This window comes from Amaranthus tricolor, chromosome 8 (genome assembly GCF_026212465.1).
Source record: "Amaranthus tricolor cultivar Red isolate AtriRed21 chromosome 8, ASM2621246v1, whole genome shotgun sequence".
Taxonomy (NCBI): domain Eukaryota; kingdom Viridiplantae; phylum Streptophyta; class Magnoliopsida; order Caryophyllales; family Amaranthaceae; genus Amaranthus; species Amaranthus tricolor.
This window is the reverse complement of record NC_080054.1, coordinates 18,953,593-18,976,391: the sequence shown is the minus strand read 5'-3', so window position 1 is coordinate 18,976,391 and position 22,799 is coordinate 18,953,593. Positions and strand designations below refer to the sequence as shown.

The window sequence follows — 22,799 nt, the reverse complement described above, 5'->3', positions numbered from 1 at the left end:
CAAGTAAAAGCTTAAAAGTAATTTTTAAAATTTGAATATACTCCATATCACATATGGAGTATTTTCAAAATTTTAAAAAATTATTTTTGGTGTCTCTATTATTTTGTATCATTCTTTATTTTAAGTTTTGCTAATTTTATTTTTTTAATGGTTTCACTATCCTTTTTAATCTCATTCAAAGTTATACTCCTACAGTCCTACTCTCTTCATATCTTTTTTTTTTGTTTTTCTCTCTTTATATCTTAATCATTCATTTTTATCTGTTATATATTTTTCTGTCTTATTCTCCAATTCAATTTCTCTTTCAATTAAATTTTATTTATTTTAGAACTAGTGCAAAATAGAAGGGATAAAGAGTGAACTACCGTAATGGGCAATTCACTAAACACAACCAAAATAACCGGGCAAGCTTGTTACTGTTATCAAATTTTAAAATTACATTCATCTAGAGGTGTTTAAAAAAAATCCGATGATTTGACACTCACCCGACCTTGTAAACGAACCCAATTTAACTCAGCTTAAAAATAGATTTACAATAACATAAAAATCAATACGGACACAAAATCTCCTTTTAAAGCGATTCGAGACACCTGACTCGAAATCAACTCGATAATACAAAAATAAACACCTCTACATTTATCCCATAAATAAAAAAACAAAACTAAAACTACTAGCAGTACAGTACAACGGAAGGTAATGGAAATATAGGGAAGATAGGAAAAGGAGTAATAAAACTAAACTGAGAGGAAATTAAGTTCACACGTCATCACCAAATTACAGGAAAAATAATATGTAATGATTCCTACTTCCTAGTCTATCAGGAGGCACAACTAACAGCGACTGCACATCAATGGCCGTTGGGATCTAGCAGTTGGTTTCCACATGTGCTGTCCATCTGATCCGTAAACGTTACTCTCTTTATCTTTTTCATTTAATTTTTTTATTTTACTCTTATATATGTCGGCTTTTAGAAATTAACTCTTTTTTATTGATTTCAATGGAGTTAAAAATTTATAGTTATATTTTTATTTTGCATTATAATATTACAACATGCATGACATTGTATCATCCCACCTTCAAAATATAACATTTTTGAAAACAACATAATGATACTGGAGAAATAGAATATTTTTATTGATTTTGAAAAAATAAAAAAAAACAACTTGTGGCTCAATTCATTAAAACTTAATTAAATTAAAAGATGATAACATGTTGATCAAATTAAAGATGATTTTTCAAAGAGGTCGTCTTTCAAAAGAAGGTGTGAAAAAAAAATGAATTTTCATAATGACAGGCGTTTAAAGCATTTATGAACAAAATTAGGGAAGAAAAAGCATGTTTTTAAACGTAGTATTAATGCAAGTTTATCGTACTAGTCATAATAATAAGTCATAAGTAAAGTCATTCCCAATTCCCTCACCCTCCCCCAAGGCTTTTCCTAATTTTATCCTGAGTCAGCTCTTAAAAGAGACAGGATAGATAGCAAAAAGGGAGATGCCAAAGTCTAGTAGCATCTCCTCGAGCACTCCCTCCAAAGGCATTGCAGCCATTGTTGGGGTAGGCCTTAAACTGGGAAAATCCATAGCCCGCAAGTTTGCTCATGAAGGCTACACAGTTGCTATCCTCTCCCGAGATTTAGGCAAGATAGATACAAATATTTGAACATAAATACAAATATTAATGGTTATTCATTAGTGTTGGTTCTGTTTGACGCAGGGAGTTTATCGAAGATTGCAGAAGAGATAGCAAGGGAAGAAAAAGCTCAAGTGTTTGCAATAAGAATTGACTGCTCGGATACACGAAGCATAAGAGAAGCTTTTGAAGGAGTTCTGTCACTTGGGTTTGTGGAAGTATTGGTATATAATGCTGCGTATCAACCCCTTCCTTTGCATCCAACCAATTTCACAGAAATTCCGGTCAATTCTTTCGAGAAATCACTCGCTGTTTCATCTGTTGGTGCCTTCCACTGTGCTCAGCAGGTAACACATTTACTCAATTAAGCTTATGTAGACATAAAATTGTTAAAAAATAAACAATTAATGATGGATTGTCGGTATGGCTGGAATTAGGTTCTACCAGGTATGGTAGAGAGAGGGAGAGGGACAATACTGTTTACAGGCTGTTCAGCTTCACTTGGTGGCATGTCTGGCTTCTCTGAATTGTGTATGTGTAATTCCTTATTAATATTTAAAGGCGTAATTTGTAGGAAGAAGTGCGTTAAATTATCCATAAATACTTACTTTGTGTTGAAAAAGGTTGTGGGAAGTTTGCGTTAAGAGGACTATCACAATGTCTGGCAAGAGAGTTTCAGTCACAGGGAATACATGTTGCTCATGTTATTATTGATGGTCTGGTTGGAGCACCCAGGTAAGTTGTCTTTGTTGTCTTTCCCACTCTTTATTATCTATTTCAATAGGCAAGAGGGAAGCAAAAATACACCAGGCCATATTTATTATATATTTTTCATAATTTTAAGGCCTATAAATAAGTAATTAGATTGAGTCTAATGTAGTGTAAACTAAGGTCAACTAATATTTAAGATGTTGGCATTTTACACATGGCCAGAACCACCCATGTCAATAGGATCCTCATATTAGAATTCCACTCGATCGGGTCTCTTTTGTTTATGAATATATTATCATTATCAAAGGTTTATCTAATCACACCATAATTAGTAAATTTTATGTGAAAATATATATTAATGAAGTTTAATCAAAAAAATATATGTTAATCACTCGGGTTATTTGCTCCAAAGGAAAGAATTTCTCCCAAAAAAATTTAAATTCCCTAATTTTATTTATAAAGGGATGAAATTTTATTTTTAGAGTCAAAAATAACGTTTAAGGACATAAATTTCCACATTGTCCATCTAGTCCCTCTTCCATTTTCTTCCGTTCTTCCTTTCCTATTAACTTCCTAGCAATGAACCTGAAAAAATGGAGTAATTTAAAAGCTACTTTATACTTTCGTGAATAATGATATTCAATCCAAATAATTTTCTTGAAACAAAACACAGCTCAATAAAAAACCTAGGAAAATAGTCATTTCATCCCTCTTAATTTGATACATTTGCCATTTTGCTACATTTTTAATTTGGATGCAGTATATCCTACTTTCATCCTCAAACTTAATTTCTCTTAACCTTATCGACACATTTCTTTGACTCGCTTGTTTTTGGTCTACTTCCATTAACCCTCCTTTCCTTAATTAAGTAGATAATGGAATTTGTAGCAAACTAACCGAGACAGACGAGCAGCTTTACAATATAGCTTCAAAGGACAAGGTAAAACAACTATCAACAAACCCTCAACTCCAATACTCTTACTCGAAAACAAATAGCAAAACTCCAAAAACGATAATGCATGTTGAACGGCTAAGAATCGACTATGTGGGGGAGATAGAACAAATTACACCACTCTCTTTTGAAAGATGGCTTAGAGAAGAAAAATAGAGGAGTTAGAACAAGAAAACATAGCTTATTAGTAGAAACCGATTAATAGGAAACTTAAGTATACTATTGAGCACAAACAGCATGATACTCGAGAGTCGAGAACAGAATTCGGGAAAAGAAATACTAGCTGGATAAAGACTTTCATAGTGATGGGACTGAGCTAACATCAAAGTTGTGGTCTGATATTATAGAAGCTGGATATTGCAGGATGCCAAGTATATTGCAAAGAACAACTACTGGGGAGCAGCCAAGTGGAGTAGGAGGAAGAGCAGCAGACGGATTGATGGACCCTGATTCACTAGCACAGACTTACTGGCACTTGCATCTGCAAGATCGCTCAGCTTGGACGCAAGAGATCGACCTTCGTCCCTCCACCACTTTTAGGTTTTTCTAGTTCCAAATCCACTCCGCAACTAGCGTGTGTGATTGTCTATTCTTTATATCCTACAGCCTTATTCTTATTGGTGAGTAAAGGTTGATGATTCATCAAGCAGCAAAAATAGAATATGACTGTTTGTTTTGGTTTTACCATTCAGTAACCATGGAATTCAAAGCATAGTTTGGCATTGTGTTGATTGGAGGAAGCAGAAAAAAAAATAGTATTGATCTTAGATCTGCACAACACCAAATCTTGAGTTGAAACCATGGTGACGAGAATGGAAGGGTGATGTTGTAGCGATTGATTTTGATTTTCAAATTGTGTGTATATGAGTTGCTCTCTTCTGAGAAATTTGTGAACTGTTCACGACTTCATGCACATAATTGCAGTTTAGACAGTTCTCCACGCTTTTATATTATTGATTATTGATTAAAGAGTAATTTCATACTAATCAACTAATGCCTGTATACCATAGTGCAAAAAAGGCCGCATCGCATTATATTGCATTGTCGCACTGTAAAATGTAAATCTTTTCAAACATAACAAAAAGATAATTCCCGCGTTGAAAGGTGCTAAACACCACGTTAGGGCCCTTTTTTTGGAATACCTATGCCTTCGGCCGATATTTTGCGGTGCAATCACCCTTTTGTTAACAAAATTTTACTCCCTTCCCGAGTGGCGGATCCATAAAAAAATAAGTTATATCAATAATTCTAAAAAATTACGTAGAACCTGCTTCATGCGTTTCAACCCTGGTCACTCATGTGGTATACAATACACTAACCAACTTATCTAAGATATATTTACATATACTACTTGATTTTATTTTGGATTGAAGTGATGTCAGTCCATGCCTCCCTCTCATATTTAATTGCACATTTTTCATTTACAACATTCCAATTACTTTAGATACTTCCATTTTCAAGCAAAACAAATCCCATAAATTCTTTCAAATTTTCTTTCCCTAACTAGTATTCTTAATCTCTATGCCAAACTCAAGTAGGAGTATTAGATAGTGGGGTAAATAATTGGTAGTATCTAATTTGCATCTATAAGTGTGTTGTGAGTCATAAGGTTACAGTTATAACAATCATTATGGTGGGAAACTGGGAATCTAGAAAAGTCGATGTAGCCCCAAAGAAGTAAGGATCCAGCTCAGATAGTGGCCCAGAGAGGAAAAATGGAGCGACCTATGAGGGGGCAAGGTTTGCATGGAAGATAAGGAGACTTCGTGTTATAATAGAATACACAAATTCATTTAGCATTATTAGTCCCCCCTCCCCCATCTTCTCTTTTCTGTCTGTCAAGAGAAGTCCCAGTATTTTTCAGAAGGGCAAATTGCTGTTATTGGAAAGTGAATGGATGGGAGTTAAGGTACCATGTAGTCTAGTCAAAAGAGGAGTCCAAAACAGTGTCAGATATTCATTTTTCTGTGGGCTTACACCTAATCATGTGCACACTGCAATGTTCATGTTCTCACCTCCACATCAAAAATCCAATATAAAAGATCTCATAAAGTCAAGGACACACATAGTACTGTAGGCGTAAAAGAAAAGCAAACAAGCCAAACTCTAGACAATCCAAATCCAGAACTCTTAACATGTTTGTTCCTCATAATTCGTCCCCTAATCGTCTAGAAAAAGTTACAAGACACAACATCAAGGGTGAAGCTCCAAGGCCCGGTTTTTAAAACTACGAGCGAGAGCTAAATTATTTTAAAAGATTTTCATTTAACGGATCCTTTAATTATATTGAATTAAAAAAGAAGTGTGAAGGTCAAGCACATCAAACAGCTCCAGTCATTCCTTTAGAGAGCATCTAGTTTCTCCACAATGTTTTGGGTGACTCACTAGCTACCATAACCTATGACTACTAATGTTTTAGCGTTGTTTGAATCAAAAGTTTCAGTAATAGTAAAAAGTTTAGCTACAGCAAGAAACATATGCTCTGAAAAGACATACCACATCCACAATAAAAAGCATTTAGCAAACTGGCTGAAAGTTCCGCGGTATATATACTTAATCTTCAGACACAAGCTCTGTGGAGTAATGCAACGTCTAACACCCATGCTATATATACTTAATCTTCAGACACAAGCTCTGTGGAGTAATGCAACGTCTAACACCCATGCTTCACAATAATAAAGGTCATCAATAAGAACACACCTGCACCGGATGAAAGTCCAGGAAATAAGCGAATAATTGCATCAAGAGAAAAAGTGCCTTTACAGAAAACATATATTTATTGAATTAAAGCCTCAAAAAAAAATGATATCAATTCTACATATTTGATGTTTACATATCTTTTTTATAACTCCCAAGCATAAGATCAATCGCAATTCTCTCATGTTCAACATCAATATGATGCATGCATCATAGTAACGGTCGCGGTTGCGGTAACAAACAAGGTAATACAGTAACGAGGATGATGCATTTATCGTACCGCCAAATATTGGCCAAAACCGATAAATATCACTTGAAATGACCTAAAATCACGGTGTTTTACACCTCTACATTGCGGGTAAACACATCCAATGGCATGCATAATAAAGCCTCAAGGATGAGATTAAATTTTTAACCAAGATGAATGTGACGGATTCATATCCTATATTTGGATATCGATTAAGAGAAGAGAAAAGACCATATCCTAGCCCTTTTGATGTGGCAATTGTTCAAAAGTTTGAAAAACTTGATGGAGTATCCCGAAGCACACTCCTCCTACCCCACCCCTCCCCATCCTTCCCTTCCCTATCATTTTTTCCTTCCCTTTTCCTCCAACATTTGTATTCACATTAAGACAAATTATACAATCTGATCAATCACAGGATCTTCCAGCATGAATTCTATACCATCGATGCATGCAACGGTAGCTCAGAAAATGAACAATGTACTTTAGTGAATGAATCCTACTACTGCTTGTTCTTAGTAGTTGCTACATTTGCATAGTTGCTAATATTCATCAATCAATATCGTTTTACTTTTTATTCTTTATGTATAAGATCAACTATTTGTAATTTTTGGCTAAGAGTAAGTAAAGATCTTAAGGGTCAAAATAGTGATTGGATAAAATATAAACAAGAAATGTAACTAATAAAATAGAGGGTGCATGTCCATCACAATAGAGGAAGCTACAAAATTTACTCCACCATTCCTTTTAGTTTGTCCCTAAATTGTCAAATGGCTCCTACATGAAGACAAAGATTGATTCAAAAGGATAGAGAGAACAAAAATTAATATACTAGCTTGCACCTTCAAGGAGTAGGACACTTGAGGCGGAAAAAATAAAGTAGCAATAACAAAACTTTTTGATATCAAAAATTGGTACCAACCAAGGGAGTTCTGGTATTGTAGCATCAAGAGTAGGTAGTTATCATCGATGAACATTGCAAACCACCCCCGCCCTTTGACAACATCTCCAACATGCAAATATGGCACATGCATTCGATCCAGGTTCGTTACATCCATGAACTGAGCAGTTCAAAAGATCATTAGTCCATTGTCCATGCGCCGTTCTTATAGGAAGGAACTGCCGAGAGTTCATACGAGCCATCTGTGGTGCTCGCATGTCATACAGATTATGGAAGGATCTGTGATTGAAAACAGTATTTTGTGATGGAGGCATGACCAATGGACCATGATAAGAGATTTCACCCAGGAATTCACTAGAATGTGAACATAATGGTGCACTTCTATAATGAGGCCCTACCGGAGGCTCGAAACGTTTTTGGAAAGAACCATGATTTGAATGAATCTCGTTATTTCCATTCTGGAAGACTATCTTTTGAGGTCTCTGAAAGGATTTAGTATGTACATCTTTCGATTTTCTTACCGTAGCTCGATGTTTCAAATTAAACTTTTGATTATTGCAATTAGTGGTTGAATGTCTTGATAATGAGTCCCCTTTCTCTGCGCCAAAATGTTTGCCTCGTTCAGGATAACTCGTATGAGACGCTCTTTCACAATGAAAAACATTCCAAGATTTTCCTCCTAATGAAAATTCATATAAGCAAGGCATCAAATGGAAAAGAAATTGACACAATATTTAGAAGAATAACATACGGCTCGTAGCCTTTGAACCTTCATTGCTAAAACAAGTTTTCTTCCTCTTTGCTCTTTTAATCCATGCAGATGTCCCTCGTCTATGCTTTTCAACAAGAACATTCCTTCTTTGTCCCTCATTCTTCCAGAGCTTAACATTTTAAACATTTACAGCAATTAGACAAATTTGCTAGAGCTATACAAATATAGAAGTAAAAAAATGATACATTATTCACCTGTTTGTAGGTTTTCAATCTATATAGATTTTGTCCCTTGACGAGCAAAGGAAAGAGAGGAAGCAATTTCTTTATCCCCTTGCTCCAGAGTACCTCAATCTAGAGATAGGAACATAATAAGTTTCCCATATTATATAAGACACTGATACAAAATATATCATTTACACAAAATTAATCTACAAGTACTGACACTAGCAAAGAAGTATTCCTTATACAGATTAGTCTACCACTCCCCTAGGGTTTGATGAGTGGAGATGAATGATATAAATTTATTCCTAAAAGCATCATTCATGTTCCAGGAACTTGCAATAAGATTTAGGCTCTGTTGTTCCCAACTTTTTAGTTGTTTGACTAGGCGGAGGAGAGAACAAGATCTTAGTGTAATAGTCAATAATGAACATAATATTAGAGGCTTACATAGGCTTAGTAATGTCAATAATACGCCCTTATTGTGAATGTATGTTGTTGCTTTGCTGCACCATAGCTTTCTTTTACGACTCGTCCAGCAATTGTTCTTTTCCCAAGAAGTTTACCTTTCCTTGTCACTTTGTCAAAACTTCGTTGAGTGACAATTTTAATTTAGAAGAAAATGTCAGTACAAACTGAAGATATAGAACTTTATGATCAAAAGTATATCCCCTGATTCTTTCAAATCATTGCTTGCAAATTGCCCTTAGAAATTCAAAAGTCTAACAGTCACACTTAATATTTTCCTTCATCAACTCTTCCAAGTTCCAATTACAATATTTGAAATAAAAAAACAATTTAAAAAAAAAACCTTTTCATAATGAAAAAATTGTTCATTCAACAAGATATGTACTTACTTATGTAAAGTTGCACAAGATGTTTACTACCAAGGGTCAATCGGAAACAACCTTTTTGTTAATGTTATTACTAACAAGGATAAGGTACATACGACACAACCAACCTCCCTAACCTCATCCTAAGTGGTAGCCATAACGGCATTGGGGTAATAGAATGTTGTATGTTGTAACAAGATATGCCCTCATTGTCCTTCAACCCCAAATAATAAAAATTAAAGAAAAGAGGAAAAGCATTGCAACCAAAGAGGCAGATACAAAGACAAACACTTTTAAGATCGAGGACTAGTAATAAAATAAAAGCCAAAGTTATAAATTCCATAGACCTTTTGTTTGAAGAGAACAATGTCTCCTTTGCAAACATCACCTGCTAAATGACTAGAACTTCAAGCCACCACATATAATAAATAAATTCATTGATAAAAAATCACGGCACCTATGCAATTGACGACAAAAGATGCCCAGGTATAGAGGACTTCAGCTTTCCCATCTTTTATTCTTCAAAAAAAATTTTTTAAAAAAAAAAAAAAAAAAAAACTTACAGAAGTCTCAGCCTATGACATTAACTCTCAAACATAGCTTGTGACAGACAGATATTACATTATTGCACGATAACATACCTCCAGTGCTCCTGTACCCTACGAATACATTCATCCTTGTTCCCCGACACTCTAAGGTCATGTCTTCTCAAATAGGATTTGCAAGCTATAAGGCTTAACTCTTGCAAATCATGTTTTCCTGATTGAAAAAATGGATTGCCCAGTAAAAATACAAACAGAACCACAAAATGAAATTTCCAATTAAAGAATGCTCTGCATTAGAAAAAAATGAATGCCAGGGAGAATCTTGCAATGTTCACTGAACACATATGTAACCACAACTAGCAGAAGACTTCAGCTTCATGATAAATGTTTCGTTTACAACTAGCAGCATATTCATTTGCATAATACTTCAGATGTAAGACCTTTTAAACAGTTCATCATTAAATCAACTAAACATAATAGCAAACACATCTTGATCAACATTATTAGCTACTCTCGGATGTCTTTACTCTGCAGTTCAAGGCAACATAAAAAATGACCCTCAATTTCACCAAAACTCCATATCTAATGGACCTCTGAAATGAGTGTCTATGTAATACACAAAGACATGAACCAAAAATTCAAGAGTATGATGAATGTCAAAATGAACAAAGCAATAAACAACACAAGAATTCAAGGTGGTGCACCAAATAAGGCTACATCCACCATACCTAGCAAGGATTATATTATAATGTGTTAAATAACAAAAGCTATAAACCCAAAGGAATTACAAAGGAAATTAGAATAGGAAAGAGCGGCTAAGTTAGGGAGTAATAAACTAAGCAAGAAAGGAGAGTTTCTAATGAGACTTTTGGCTTACTAACAATGACCTAGGAATGTGGTATTTATAGGAAAGCATAGGGCAAAGGCATACAAAAAGCTGCACAAAACAAGCCAACGTAACAGAAGTGCTCGTTAGAGCAGAATGGTACTTGTTCGAGTACTTGCTGCCTAGTAGCTTTTGGTTGGTCAGTTTACTTGATCAATATGTCCAATGGTGTCCTATACTCCCTCTTGCCATCCTACATTTGTCCTAGTCTAATTCCTTGCCTTGCTCTCCAGTGTCTGCGCCAACATATGATTTCTCATCATTGGTACTAAGATTCTTCCTCCTCTAACGAATGCCAAGCTAACATATGGCTCTTATCTTACCATACTATAACACTCAATTAATTGCCTTATTTAAGTACAAATTACTTTGGTGTACCAAGCCACCTATAATCCTAACAACCTCAATCTCATTTCTATACTTTAGCACCTTAGGGGCTAGCGATCAAAATCATCTCTATATATAGTTGAACTGATTTGTCGTTTCAACTATAACATTTCACATTTCAGTTTTCTAATGAACAAACATCTGTTTGAAACCAAATCATCCTTTCAAGCTGAAAAGTACATCAAATCAAAAGCAGAAAACAAAATGAAAATTATTTCCTCAAAAGGAAGGCATACAATAAAGTAGAAAAATTATAGAGATGAGATTATGAACGAAAGAAATCAAACAAAAAATAACGGAAATTACACCTTGAAGAAAGTGAATGACTCGATTAGAGAGAGACTGATTGTCGTCATAATCAGCTCCAATGCAGCCATCATCGGAAAAATCATTCTCGTCGGATACGTCATCATCCAACTCATAAACATCGTCTTCTTCATCGTGGATTGACTCACATTCTTCTCCACTAAATCAATTTCACACGTTATTCTTCAATAATTCCGGAACAATTCATACCAAAACAGTCTAAATAGAATTCAACTAAATATTTCAATTACTCTTCGAATTGATGATTGATATTCATTTCACGCAGAAATTAATGCAAAAAATAGAAATATAGAAGAGACCTTGAAAATGAAGATGAATCGTCGCAGCTATCGTCTTCATCGCCATTGTCCGAAGGAGAGGATCAGGTGAGGTCAATCAGGATGTCCTTTCCTTTGTTGGAAGCCATTGAAGATGATGTTTTGAACAGAGAAGAAACTCAATCGTGAAATGTAGGATCTTGAATACTTTTTCACTCTTCCGGGTTTTGGCGGACTTTTGTAGGTTACATTTTAGTTACAAATTCTTCTGTTCCGTATATAAAAAATATTGAAGTTTATTAATAAAATAAATATATTTATTTTAAATAAGATGTAATATAAAAATTTTGCACAGAACTTTTAAAATTTTCAAGATGGCTCTACTTAGAAATATGATTAGCTAAATGAATCAAGTTGAATATAATAAAAAAATTGAAATAAGATAAATGAATTAAGCTCTATTTAATAAAAAAATTGAAATAAGATTTTCCATAAACTATTTTCAAAAACATGGGTATTTTGTGTAACTTTGTGATTAGATATTATTTGTTATTAGTAACATTAACAGCAAACAAGGCAAAAAAAATTGATAGAATTAAGCATATTTTGTTCACTTTTATTGTTGGCTAATAGGACTTCATTATAATTCTTTATAAAAAAATATTATTGTTATAATTTAAAAAATAAAAAGTAATGAGAAAAATGGGAAATAGACTAACCAGGGTCATCGCATTTATTTATGAATCCTAGAGCGAAAGATAAGAGAAGCCCCTAAAAACTAAAATCATAATGAACAATATAGTATTATATTTGTTTTTAATTGTTGATTTCTGAACTACTCTATAAAAAAAAACATTAATAACACATATTAATACTTAGTAAAATACTTAAGATCCTGAGCGATAGTCAATTTTACCCTTACCAGTCGACAGTCACAAGACTAAGCACTAATTTATCAATTTGTCATAGTGCTTCTTAATGCTCATCCAATCACATGTTTAGACTTGCTTCGAATTACTCCATAAATCTTTATTAGCTTGTGTGAACACATAAAAAGAAGTAGATTTTAAAACATCTAGATTTATCTATGTTTAAGAACAAGATGTTATGTCTCTATCTTGTGATGTTTTATAATTATTTTATAAATAAAGAATAGTAGCTGATTATTACCAACATTTTATAGATACAATTCATCGTCATTTTCTAAAGGTATTGTATGTTATATATTCATTTTCGAAGCATTCTATCGACCCATCATCATTTGAAGAAACACCACCAAAATTAATACATAACTCAATATATAATTGAAAGCTATTTGAAATAGAGTTTTGTAGAGAATTAGCGTTTGTATTATTATAAATTTTTGTGAGAGACGGTCTCTTTAAGAGACTATCTTTAATTGGGCCGACTCATTATATATTTTTAAAAATATTGTAAGTAGGCATTAAGAATAATATAAGTAGACATTAAATATTTAGTAAGTAAGCATTAAGAATTATATAACTAGGCATTAAAAATACAATAAGTAGTCATTAATCTTTAATGGATTAAGCTTAAAATACGTCTCTCAAAGAAACAGTCTCTCAAGAAACTAGTTGTTGTATTATTCTTTTACTTTCGGAATGAATAAACCATATGTACTTGATGTCTTGATTATATAATTGAAGAACTACCATAGTTATTTGCTATATTATAGCCTAATCATCCTGTTGTTTATTTGTTTCTTTATTTATATATGTAAGGTTTTATTTCTTATACTTCCCCTCAAGTTGAGTTATAGGAATTCTATACTTAATTTTCTTAAGGCTTTTGAAAAACATTTGTATTTCAGGGGAGGGATCCAATGAGCAGGAGTTGAAAATGAAAAAGGTAAGAAGGACTCTACACCCTTGATTTCACTAAAAAAAAATCTATGGTCACGATTGAACCAATTACACATAATTGTAAAAGTAACTATGTTATACAAAAAAATAACTATGAAATAATTTTTAGAATGTTCTTATTTTATAACATAATATCATTTTTTGTATATATAGTAACAAAACAAAATCAAACAAAAATCTCTCTCATCCTTCTCATTCTAAAATCCTTCTTATTTGATCCCCTCTCTCTCACTATCTATATATATAGAATACAACTAAATCATAAAATTAGATTTAAGAGGCGCTTATTTTGAGAAATAAGTTTTTCCAAAGCTAATTTTAAATTTTTTCCCAAATAAAATTATTTTCTTCAAATTTTCTAGTTTGTGTTTAGGTTTTCTTTCTTATGTATTGCTTTGTTAGTTGCTCATCATCATTTTGTTTTGAATGGTGGTACTCATTGTTATTAAAATCACGATTCTAATCTACGATTTTACGATTCAAACACAACCGATTGATTCGATCGTAGGTAGAATTATAAGTTGGTAGAAGCTTACAATTATAATTAAAATAAAATTTGTAGAGGTAGAATCATAACACGAAGATGAAAAGAAAGTTCTTTCACCATTCATAATTTTTACTGGATTGGAGGTGGCGGATGTGGTTACCGAAATTGGTAATAGCCACATCAGTTGAATTGATTCAACTATTGGGGGGGGGGGGGTGGCAACTCGCAAGGGTCATTTATAGACGTTATAGGGCATCAACCCGAGCGCCCGTAGACTAAAGAACTACACACTATATTGAGAAAAATTGAATCACATTTTTACCCTTCAGTTCAAACGACTGATGGATACATTTCTTTGTGGTCAGAAACAATTTAACCTGATTTTACGTAAGGAACTAACCAATAAAACCGACACAGTTTTCCCACCACTCATAGTTTTCTCTCATTCAACACGATGAAGACTCGTTTTCTGGTGATATCTGGAAATAAGTATGAAGACCGAGAGCGCCAGCCACGAGTCATGACAATACTTGCTTGAGACTTCCAACAGGCACAAAACCATGATCACTAAGCACACTTTTATTGAGCTTTGATGAGAGTCCTGGAAGACACTCCATGTAGCAGTTTAACAAAACCAAGAAAGCTCAGCTTCCCATCTGTATGCCGAATCCAGTCATTAAGAACAGCATGAACTGGTATGTTGGGTCCTAGTCCAAGTTCCTGAAACATACACATACGCGTCTTTAGGATGGTGAAACTTATAGCAGATGAACCTGGGATAACAAATGTCCCTTTAGTATGGTAATTATTAAAGCATTTGGTCACAACTTTCTATCAACCCCTCGAGATCAAGGACTAGACGTCGTCTTACCAATGGAATTATCAAAGAACCAACTCAATCAAAAGCTTAAGTTGATGATTGAGGCTCCAGAATATGTTACATATTCTAACATACCCCCAACACGAGAACCTATTGGGCTAGAATTGTGGATGCGACACAGGCCCTCATAGCTGACGCTAAATATTCCACTTTAAATGAGGGGTGGTGGAGATTTGAACCTGTGATCTCTTATGACGTTGGTTTCTAATACCATGTCAAGGAACTAACCCAAAAAAGCTTAAGCAGGTGGTTGAGGCCCCAGGTCATGTTAAATACTCTAACAAGAACTTCAAACCCCTTCGGAACATTCATTTCTATTAGATAATATTAAGAAGTTCGACACCATAGTACAGACTATCCTTTCCCTATATCACTAAGATACAAATAACCGTGATGATAGCATATCGGGAAATCTAACAAAAATCAAGGGAAACAATGGACCAACTTGGCATATAACAATGATTAGAATATGATCATCCAAAGAACTTAGTAAACAGCATTGTGGCGTGGCAACGTAAACAAGAACCATGAAAAATTTATAGGTGAGGCAGCAATTTAGCATCATATAGCAATCACTCAGATAGCGATAATAATTATTTAGTAGAGGGACCCACTAAACTGAAGAGAAATATGGATAACTTACTGAAGCCAGCTCTTCGATCATGATAGGTCGGTTACCATCTTTCTCAAAAAGTTCATAGGCACAGCGAGAATGCTGGCCCCATTTTTCAAGAGCCTCAAGTTGATAGACGCTTAAGGCAGCAGAACAGAATTCCTCGAAATCCATTCTTCTATACTGAAGTGCAGTTAACTGTAATAGAAGGGAATACAAGAGAGGACAGATTAGAATATGGGCGAACTCAAAATGATATCCTCCACAAAATACAAAAAGCACTTACAGAGGTTAAAATTTCATGAGCGCGAGACTCCTTCATGGCGTCTGTTGCATTCTTCATCAAGGCCTGAAAGATTACGGAAACGATTGTGTACATCATTTTCACATCAGAAAAGAGAAACCATAAGAATTTTTTAAAAATAGTAGAAAAAGGTACCTCTTTTATATTTTCCAAACTTATAGTTCCATTTTTGCTTGGTTGCAGAAGGGCGAATTGCTCCTTAAAGTAAAAACGTTCATCCATAGTCAAAGTTTTTGACAAAGCCTGTGGAAGTAGCAAGTGTAAGAAAAGAATACCAATAAGGTGGTGGATAAAACAAACACGGCTTTTCTTAGATGACATTGGATCACAGGGAATCACTAAATTGTGTATAATGACATCACAGAATAATAGAATAATCTCCCATTAGTTTCTCTCAGTAAACTCTATAGTTAATGGAGTTTTCTTGAACATATTTAACAATACCTACCCTCAAAGCAGCTTTGCGAAGGGAAGATGAGCGCATATAAATCTTAAGTTGTTTGAAGATGAGTATATCAAGAGGAATTTTGACTTCTCCATGGTTTCTAATCCAGGGATGACCTGTATATGAAGATGATTAGAAGAAGCAAAGAAAAAAAGGGAAGTCAGCTTTAATAAATTTGTTATCGGGCTTATACTTATTGATTTACATTTAATTAAATGGGTTATACAGGTTTGTTTCAGGTTTAAAATTTTGACCTAAACCTAACCCATTTAATAAACAGATCAGGTCGGGTCGACCCATTTAATTAATTGGGTCAAAAATCCCAACCCAAATCCACTTATTTCTGATTAGGTTCAGATCGAGTTAGCAGATCGGGTCAGCTTTTACCCAGCATACTTATACACCAAAAGATCCGCATAAGAGAAGAGTTGATTACACATAAACCCGATGAGGTTCCATCAAAAAACCAATTGGTCAAATATATATGTTAGTCAATCTTTCTTTAATTCTTCGATGTGGGATACATGTGGGTTATTTTCCAACAAGCTTTACAGGAATTTGACTAATATACTTACAAAGAGCTTGAGCAGCAGTTATTCGTTTCCTCGGATCTTTGTTTAGCATTCGCTTGACAAAGTCTATTGCTTCCAAGGATAAAGAAGGCCATGGTGGTTCTGTAAAGCTTGGATCAGCTTTTAGGACAGATCTAAAGATACCAGATTCAGTACGAGCCCAAAATGGTCTGCTTCCGCAAAGTAGAATATAAGCAATTACGCCCACACTCCAGACATCTGCTTCAGTGGTATACGATCTATGCAAAACTTCAGGTGCAACATAATATGCGCTGCCTACTATATCATTTAACTTCTCATCTACAAGTAAAATATCCACAGTGAACCAGTGATGGATTACACTTCGGCAATATACATATTAGTTACCAATACGTTCGTAAAAATATACTGTATAGTATTACAAAACAAATGACAAACCTGGTTTAACAAAATCGGACAAGCCAAAGTCAATGGCCTTCAATAACGAATCTTCATCCTTTGACATAAAAAGGAAATTCTGGGACATTAGCAAAACGAAGTTAGAATGACTATGATAGAAACATTTGATTCACGATGACATGCATAAGGGCCGGTACCCAGTAGTATAAAATAGCCAGAGACCGAAATGCAGGTCAAGAATTGGTCTAATGTCAAATTTATTTAATGACGTTTTTAAAATATAATCAAGAAACTTTCATGAAGTTAAATAATCCAAGAAAACATAACTACAAATAATACAAATAAAATACTTTTCTTCAGTACCTCCGGTTTAAGATCCCGATGTACCACACCTTGCAGGTGGCAGAACGAGACAACATTTAAAATTTGTAGCAAAACGGTCTTGGCATCGTCTTCTGTGTATTTACCACCCCTACAAAAATGCACATTGAAACTTTTCAATTTCCAAGCCGTAGCTACCGTTAAACTGGCAGGTCTAACCAAAAAGTCAGCTTTGAAATTCATGATGATAAGAGCAACAAAAACCCACAAGACTACAAATTTACCTTGAAAGTATTCGATCCAACAACTCCCCTCCTCGACACAACCTGCACATGCATGGCAAGCTATTAGTTCCGCAAATAGAAGTTAAAACAGTTCAAGTACTTTGCTCCTTCAACAAATCACCAAAAAAAGTCACTCGTGGTTAACAAGAAGCGGAACCGATAAGTCACAATCAATTTAGAAGCAACATCACCGGAGTAAAAGTAAATAATAATGTCTTATACTTCTTCACATCAGAAATATTACACCGAGTAATGTATGCTTCCAGTATCCACAAATGACAAACACCTAATTATGTCGAGCCAACAAAACCAAAAGCTACATTCTAATAAGGTAGACCTGGTTATTATACAGAAAGTTGCGGGTCATTAGCGAGTAGGGTTCATAGCTCGTCACAGTGTATTCTTGATGGACCCCAGCCAGGTCAATCCAATATACTTTTTTCCCCGGAGCAAGTTAACATTACCAAGTGAATATCTGTTTGCCAGCTTCCCATTCGGTCGGTTATACAGAAACATTGACCATATAAGAGAGGAATGAGACTAAATACGTGGTCGGTTAAAATCTGAATTCAGATTGCATGTCCATTTTTCCCATTTGGATCCCTCTTTAAGCTTATAAAAACACCTATTATTCCAACTCTTAGTTTGACTTTTACTTGGTAGAGCCTTATAAAAACAATCAAGTCAACTATTAGGCGTCGTAAAGCTTTAAATAAGAGACAAAGTGTTAAAACTTCACCAGCATAATCAGAATAAACATACACAGAAGAATAAACCTAAAGGCTACTTACTCCATCACTATGTAAACATTATCATTATCTTCAAATGCATCGTAGATCTTAATGAGATTTTCATGTCCAGCGAGACCTTTTAAGATTTTCACCTCCCTTCTAACATCCTCAATGGCAATAGCTGTGGTCATCTAGAAACAAAATGAGAAAGCGTTAGTGCAAAAGACAAATGTATCAACAATGAAATCTCTGAATGTCCATATGAACTGATTTGATTACTCTATAACACCAATTAAAAATTGAAACAGCACAATTAACTTAAAAAGGTAAATCTAAACACTCAAATCAAGTTCCTCCGGTCTTAATAAGAATATAAGATATTCTGTCACGATTCCCATTACACTATTCAACATCCTCAAAAGTAACAATAAATCATAATTGTCGCCAATATTCTAGTTCTACAACGAGAAAAGGATCAAATTCAGATATGAACATTGCGCTCTACCAGAAAGAAATGCGACAAATACCCATATTTACGATATTCACTTAGTCTCATCGGAAGCTGGGTATTTGTCTCTTTGACCATGTAAGAAAGGAATGAAACAACTTAATCAAATTGCAAATTTACGATTTAAAAACCATATACATGTATCCGTTAAGGCCTCTAATTACCGCAATTAGTGTTGTTTTGACATAAAACACCTATTAGAGGATTCCAAACTGGAAGCTTAGAATATCTCTAGTCACTCCCTAGTTACGCACTACTCAAGTTCGGGTACATCAGTAACAGAATAGAAAGAACTCCGAAAAAATCACATCCTTCATACGATTATCAAGGCAGCTTCTGCGGTTCCATTCCTAATCCTAAAAATATCTCACTATAATAAACATCTTGAACTCCAAGTTTCTGGAGATTCTCTTTTTATAAACCATCCTCCTCAAATATGACAAAAGTTTGTCTATGTCTAGTTTCTAACTTTCTACAATTTAATAATTCTACCGTGTTCTATAGAATAAATACTTCATCTGGTTTTTAATAGTTGATTTAATTTTGTTTTTCACGCTATTCAATGCAAGATTTTAATGTTTAATATCGTTAATTTCATATGATAAAAAATTCTCAAAAGTTAATATTATGAAAATATGCATCAAGACGAATCAAACAAGATCTCACTTGACTATGTTTTACATTATACATGGAGAAATATATACCAAATAAGATTAGTTGATAAGCAGTAGTTGTAGCAACTAATAAAATCCAGAGGAAGTATATCCCGACACATTCCACGCTTGTAAGATCAACGGGACAAGATCGATTGGTGAATGGTGATTATACTGATTAACATACACATCCAAACGATCTCAAACCGGCATAACCAATCATTAAAAGCTAATATGTCACCATAAAGGCATAAACCATCACATAAAATGATAAAATAACATACATACATACATCCATTTTCTTTCCCTTTGAGTTTGCAACCAAATTATAATTGCACATCTAATGAAACTCAAAGACAACAAGGTGCAAACAATGAATTAGTACAAAATTTCTTCACTCACGAGGCAAAGCTCCCATATAAACACTCCAAATTCCATCAAATAAGACAAAAAAAAGGTACTGTACAGCATTTCAATCACTTAAAACTAAAATTCACCATTTCCACAAATTAGCTCATCTTGATATCATAAAACCCACATATTTTACTCCGTTCCATAATACTTTATACACTTTTTTTTACTCTTACACTTATGTAATGGTATTTTGTTATCAACCGATCATTTATATGCCAAGTAGAAATAGTGCAAGTATTATGGAACGGAGATTGTACTCATTAAACATTATATATTCTACATATTCTCTTAATTTATTACTGCTCCAATTTTTAAGTGAGTACTTCAGCAGATCTGATATCTTCAATCCCAACAACATTCAACTCAAACATCAAAATTTTCACATAATCATAAATCATAATAACCTTTTTTTTTAAAAAAAAAAAAAAAACCCCACATTCAAAATTCAAACCTTAATCAATTTATAAGAAAGAAAACAAAAATAAATGAACAACATTCAACACAAACATACTAAAATCACTTTTTTTTAAACTTATTTTTAGAAAAAAAATCAATATTCAAACTTTAATCAAATTAAAAGAAAAGAATCATAAAAGAAGGAAAGATGAATACTAACCTTGGCTTTAGGGATGATCTTGACAGCGACTTGTTGGCCTTTCAAATCACCCTTCTTAGCCGTAGCAACCCTAGTATACCCAAAATGTCCTCGACCAACTTCTTCACCCACTTCATATTTATCTCCAAAATGTTTAGAAAACCCGAATCTTTTATCCAGACCCGCATTACTGGAACCACCATTTTCACTTCCTTCAGGAATTGAACCTCCAATTCCATTGTTATTAGGCTTTACTGTACCTTGTCTTCTAGCAAGTACTGCTCTTATATGTTTAGCTGGTGATGGTGGAGGAAACGGGCGCTTAAAGAAACGTTTCGGAGTATTTGTATTTGAATTTGAATTTGAATTTGAATTTGAACCCGCATTTGTCGTTGCGGGTGACCATAACGGTGATTTCTTTGAAAATAAGTAGTGAGCTGGACTTGGACTGTAGATCCCAAAAAATGGTGATTTTTTCGTCGGATTTTCGCCGGAGTTTCGTGGGTTTGGGATTTGATTTTCCGATGGGTTCGGATCCGAAATATTCGTTTCTAATGGTGGTTTAGAAGTACAAATACCCATTTTTTTAAGAAAAATTCAGGTTTCAAATGGGTTTTTACTGATGTTTCAAAGTATAAACGCCATTAAAGGGTCTTACACTGCACAAAAATGGAGATTTTTTGAATCAGCAGGAGAGAAATGAAAGAAAAAAGTGAATTCTCTCTCTAGAATTTGGAATTCTTTGATTTCTCTCACTAATGGTGATTGAATGAGGAAATCAAATAATATTGGGGAGACAAAATGGGGAAGAAAAAGTAAGGTTTTAGTAATGGCGGATAGAAAGGGAAAAAATAAAAGGGAAAGAGAATAGGAGAAAAACGGAAAAAGAAAGAAGGAATAGAGAATAAAGGAGTACTCTAACTGTTGGGGTTTTAATGTGGACCGGTAAATGGTCCAATCTGACTATAATTATGTCTACGTGGCAAATATCCGAGTTTTTCTTTATAATAATTAATTAGATAAAAGATATGTGAATATGGATTTTATCTACTAACTTTGTAAGAAAATATAGATACGTTGTAAATTATTTATTACATCAATTCAATTAATTCTCCAAAATTTGAATTTCATTGAATTTAATTTTAGTTGATTGCATAATTTATTACTAGAATTATTTAATAAAAACAGTCATAATATTTAGATCATTATAAATTATTGGTGTAAAATTTATTATTTCCGTATTATAATTACTATAAATCAAAAAACACAAGCATTATAGTCACGTTGTCAGATTCTATTGAAGATGATCTACTTAAGCGTAAAATTATTGTTACTTTCGTAAATTACCTTTGACCTAACCCAACAACCTCTAATCCATCTTTTTTTTTTGAACGATATAAATTTCCTTTTCTAAATTACCTTTAATCTAATAAAACTTCAATCCATTTTCTTTTTTTTTTTTCTATATGGTATAATTCCCAAATTGCTTGTTGATTTTTAGCATTATGTTGTTTGGATTTTAAGAAAGGAACCTATAAGAAAGGTTGCATTGTTTGATAGTTTGATCATTTAAATAATGTTCGCAAATGGTAGGAAAAGATGAGGTGAAATAATAGCATTTTAAACGATTTAAGTGATGTATTAACTAATTTAATAGGAGCATGATCTTAAAGAAATGAAGCAATTCTTCAATTTGTTAATCATATTACTCAAATTTGTGAAATGTGAGTTTTTTACCATAATTTTTGTTTCCTTCATTTCTCTATATATAAACAACCATACTTGTACGCGGTTTTCTCTCCCTTGTCCCTTAAACTTGTTAGAATCGAAAGAACAACAAACAATACCTACGGTTACAGTATCGTTGGTGTTGCGCGCGATTGATTAAGTAGAACCGCTAATACTAGTTTAATGTGTGGCATGAATAATTCCTAGAGTCAATAAGTTTTAAAAAAAAATTTATCAAATGCAATAACTAGTTTATTTAACCATTAAAAATCTCCAAAATATCTAAAATTAGTTTAAAACTAAATCAAACTAAACCAAATGCATATGAAATTGATAATAAAGGTCACAAAACTCTAATTCAATTCATTATAGGATTTCTAATTCAATTTGATTTCCATTCATTGAATCTATTAAATTTTTAAGGCCTAACAAAATAAAGATGCTTGAGTTAAAAATAAAAAGCGAGTGGTCAGTGGTAACAATATATTTTGGGAGGTGGGGAGCAATTTTAGGATGGGTGACCTCTTGAGTCCTGATAAGTTTTCTCGGGTATGCACGTGTGAGGTCAAACTGCACCGAACGGACTTGTGTTGATTTGCGTGGCCAGTCTACAGTCTCCATAGGTAGTCACCGATGGTTTAATAGTGCTGGGGTGTTACTCTCAATGACTCAAGTCAAGTCACATATTATCGTGAGCA

General features: G+C 33.8%; 4 protein-coding genes across 4 annotated transcripts; 1 reads left to right on the top strand and 3 right to left on the bottom strand.

Annotated features, from left to right (window-relative positions):
• Positions 1-1,228: 1,228 nt before the first annotated feature.
• LOC130820386 (uncharacterized) lies at positions 1,229-4,277 on the top strand. The gene is made up of 5 exons (XM_057685737.1): positions 1,229-1,639; positions 1,717-1,979; positions 2,070-2,163; positions 2,256-2,367; positions 3,659-4,277. The coding sequence occupies exons 1-5, from the start codon at positions 1,495-1,497 to the stop codon at positions 3,843-3,845; spliced, it is 801 nt and encodes a 266-aa protein (XP_057541720.1). The 5' UTR covers positions 1,229-1,494; the 3' UTR covers positions 3,846-4,277.
• Positions 4,278-6,817: 2,540 nt separating this feature from the next.
• On the bottom strand, positions 6,818-8,264 carry LOC130821618 (uncharacterized). The gene is made up of 4 exons (XM_057687406.1): positions 8,253-8,264; positions 8,104-8,202; positions 7,889-8,018; positions 6,818-7,816 (listed from the first exon to the last, which is right to left on the bottom strand). Exons 1-4 carry the CDS (start codon positions 8,262-8,264, stop codon positions 7,200-7,202), a joined length of 858 nt encoding a protein of 285 aa, XP_057543389.1. The 3' UTR covers positions 6,818-7,199.
• A 27-nt stretch (positions 8,265-8,291) lies between these two features.
• On the bottom strand, positions 8,292-11,575 carry LOC130820387 (zinc finger CCCH domain-containing protein 62-like). Its single transcript, XM_057685738.1, has 4 exons — positions 11,348-11,575; positions 11,030-11,179; positions 9,545-9,662; positions 8,292-8,659 (listed from the first exon to the last, which is right to left on the bottom strand). The coding sequence occupies exons 1-4, from the start codon at positions 11,391-11,393 to the stop codon at positions 8,536-8,538; spliced, it is 438 nt and encodes a 145-aa protein (XP_057541721.1). The 5' UTR covers positions 11,394-11,575; the 3' UTR covers positions 8,292-8,535.
• Positions 11,576-13,953: 2,378 nt separating this feature from the next.
• Positions 13,954-21,398, bottom strand: LOC130820385 (CDPK-related kinase 5). The gene is made up of 11 exons (XM_057685736.1): positions 20,395-21,398; positions 18,264-18,394; positions 17,473-17,514; positions 17,231-17,339; positions 16,907-16,985; positions 16,493-16,789; positions 15,921-16,033; positions 15,608-15,715; positions 15,455-15,517; positions 15,199-15,366; positions 13,954-14,395 (listed from the first exon to the last, which is right to left on the bottom strand). Exons 1-11 carry the CDS (start codon positions 20,953-20,955, stop codon positions 14,255-14,257), a joined length of 1,812 nt encoding a protein of 603 aa, XP_057541719.1. The 5' UTR covers positions 20,956-21,398; the 3' UTR covers positions 13,954-14,254.
• Positions 21,399-22,799: the final 1,401 nt, after the last annotated feature.

Bases quoted from the DNA above. Each gene is read 5' to 3' on its own strand.
- LOC130820386 (XM_057685737.1), top strand. From the start codon at position 1,495: ATGCCAAAGTCTAGTAGCATCTCCTCGAGCACTCCCTCCAAAGGCATT. The intron at 1,640-1,716 runs GCAAGATAGATA...TGTTTGACGCAG, and splicing joins TATCCTCTCCCGAGATTTAG to GGAGTTTATCGAAGATTGCA. The intron at 2,164-2,255 runs GTATGTGTAATT...GTGTTGAAAAAG, and splicing joins GTCTGGCTTCTCTGAATTGT to GTTGTGGGAAGTTTGCGTTA.
- LOC130821618 (XM_057687406.1), bottom strand. The intron at 8,019-8,103 runs GTGAATAATGTA...TAAAATGTTAAG, and splicing joins GATTGAAAACCTACAAACAG to CTCTGGAAGAATGAGGGACA. The intron at 7,817-7,888 runs GTATGTTATTCT...AATTTTCATTAG, and splicing joins AGGTTCAAAGGCTACGAGCC to GAGGAAAATCTTGGAATGTT.
- LOC130820387 (XM_057685738.1), bottom strand. From the start codon at position 11,393: ATGGCGATGAAGACGATAGCTGCGACGATTCATCTTCATTTTCAAG. The intron at 11,180-11,347 runs GTCTCTTCTATA...TTAGTGGAGAAG, and splicing joins GATTCATCTTCATTTTCAAG to AATGTGAGTCAATCCACGAT. The intron at 8,660-9,544 runs GTATGTTATCGT...CACTCAACGAAG, and splicing joins AGGGTACAGGAGCACTGGAG to TTTTGACAAAGTGACAAGGA.
- LOC130820385 (XM_057685736.1), bottom strand. From the start codon at position 20,955: ATGGGTATTTGTACTTCTAAACCACCATTAGAAACGAATATTTCGGAT. The intron at 17,340-17,472 runs GTAAATTTGTAG...GCATTTTTGTAG, and splicing joins TTGGATCGAATACTTTCAAG to GGGTGGTAAATACACAGAAG. The intron at 15,518-15,607 runs GTACCTTTTTCT...GTAATCTTTCAG, and splicing joins GTTTGGAAAATATAAAAGAG to GCCTTGATGAAGAATGCAAC.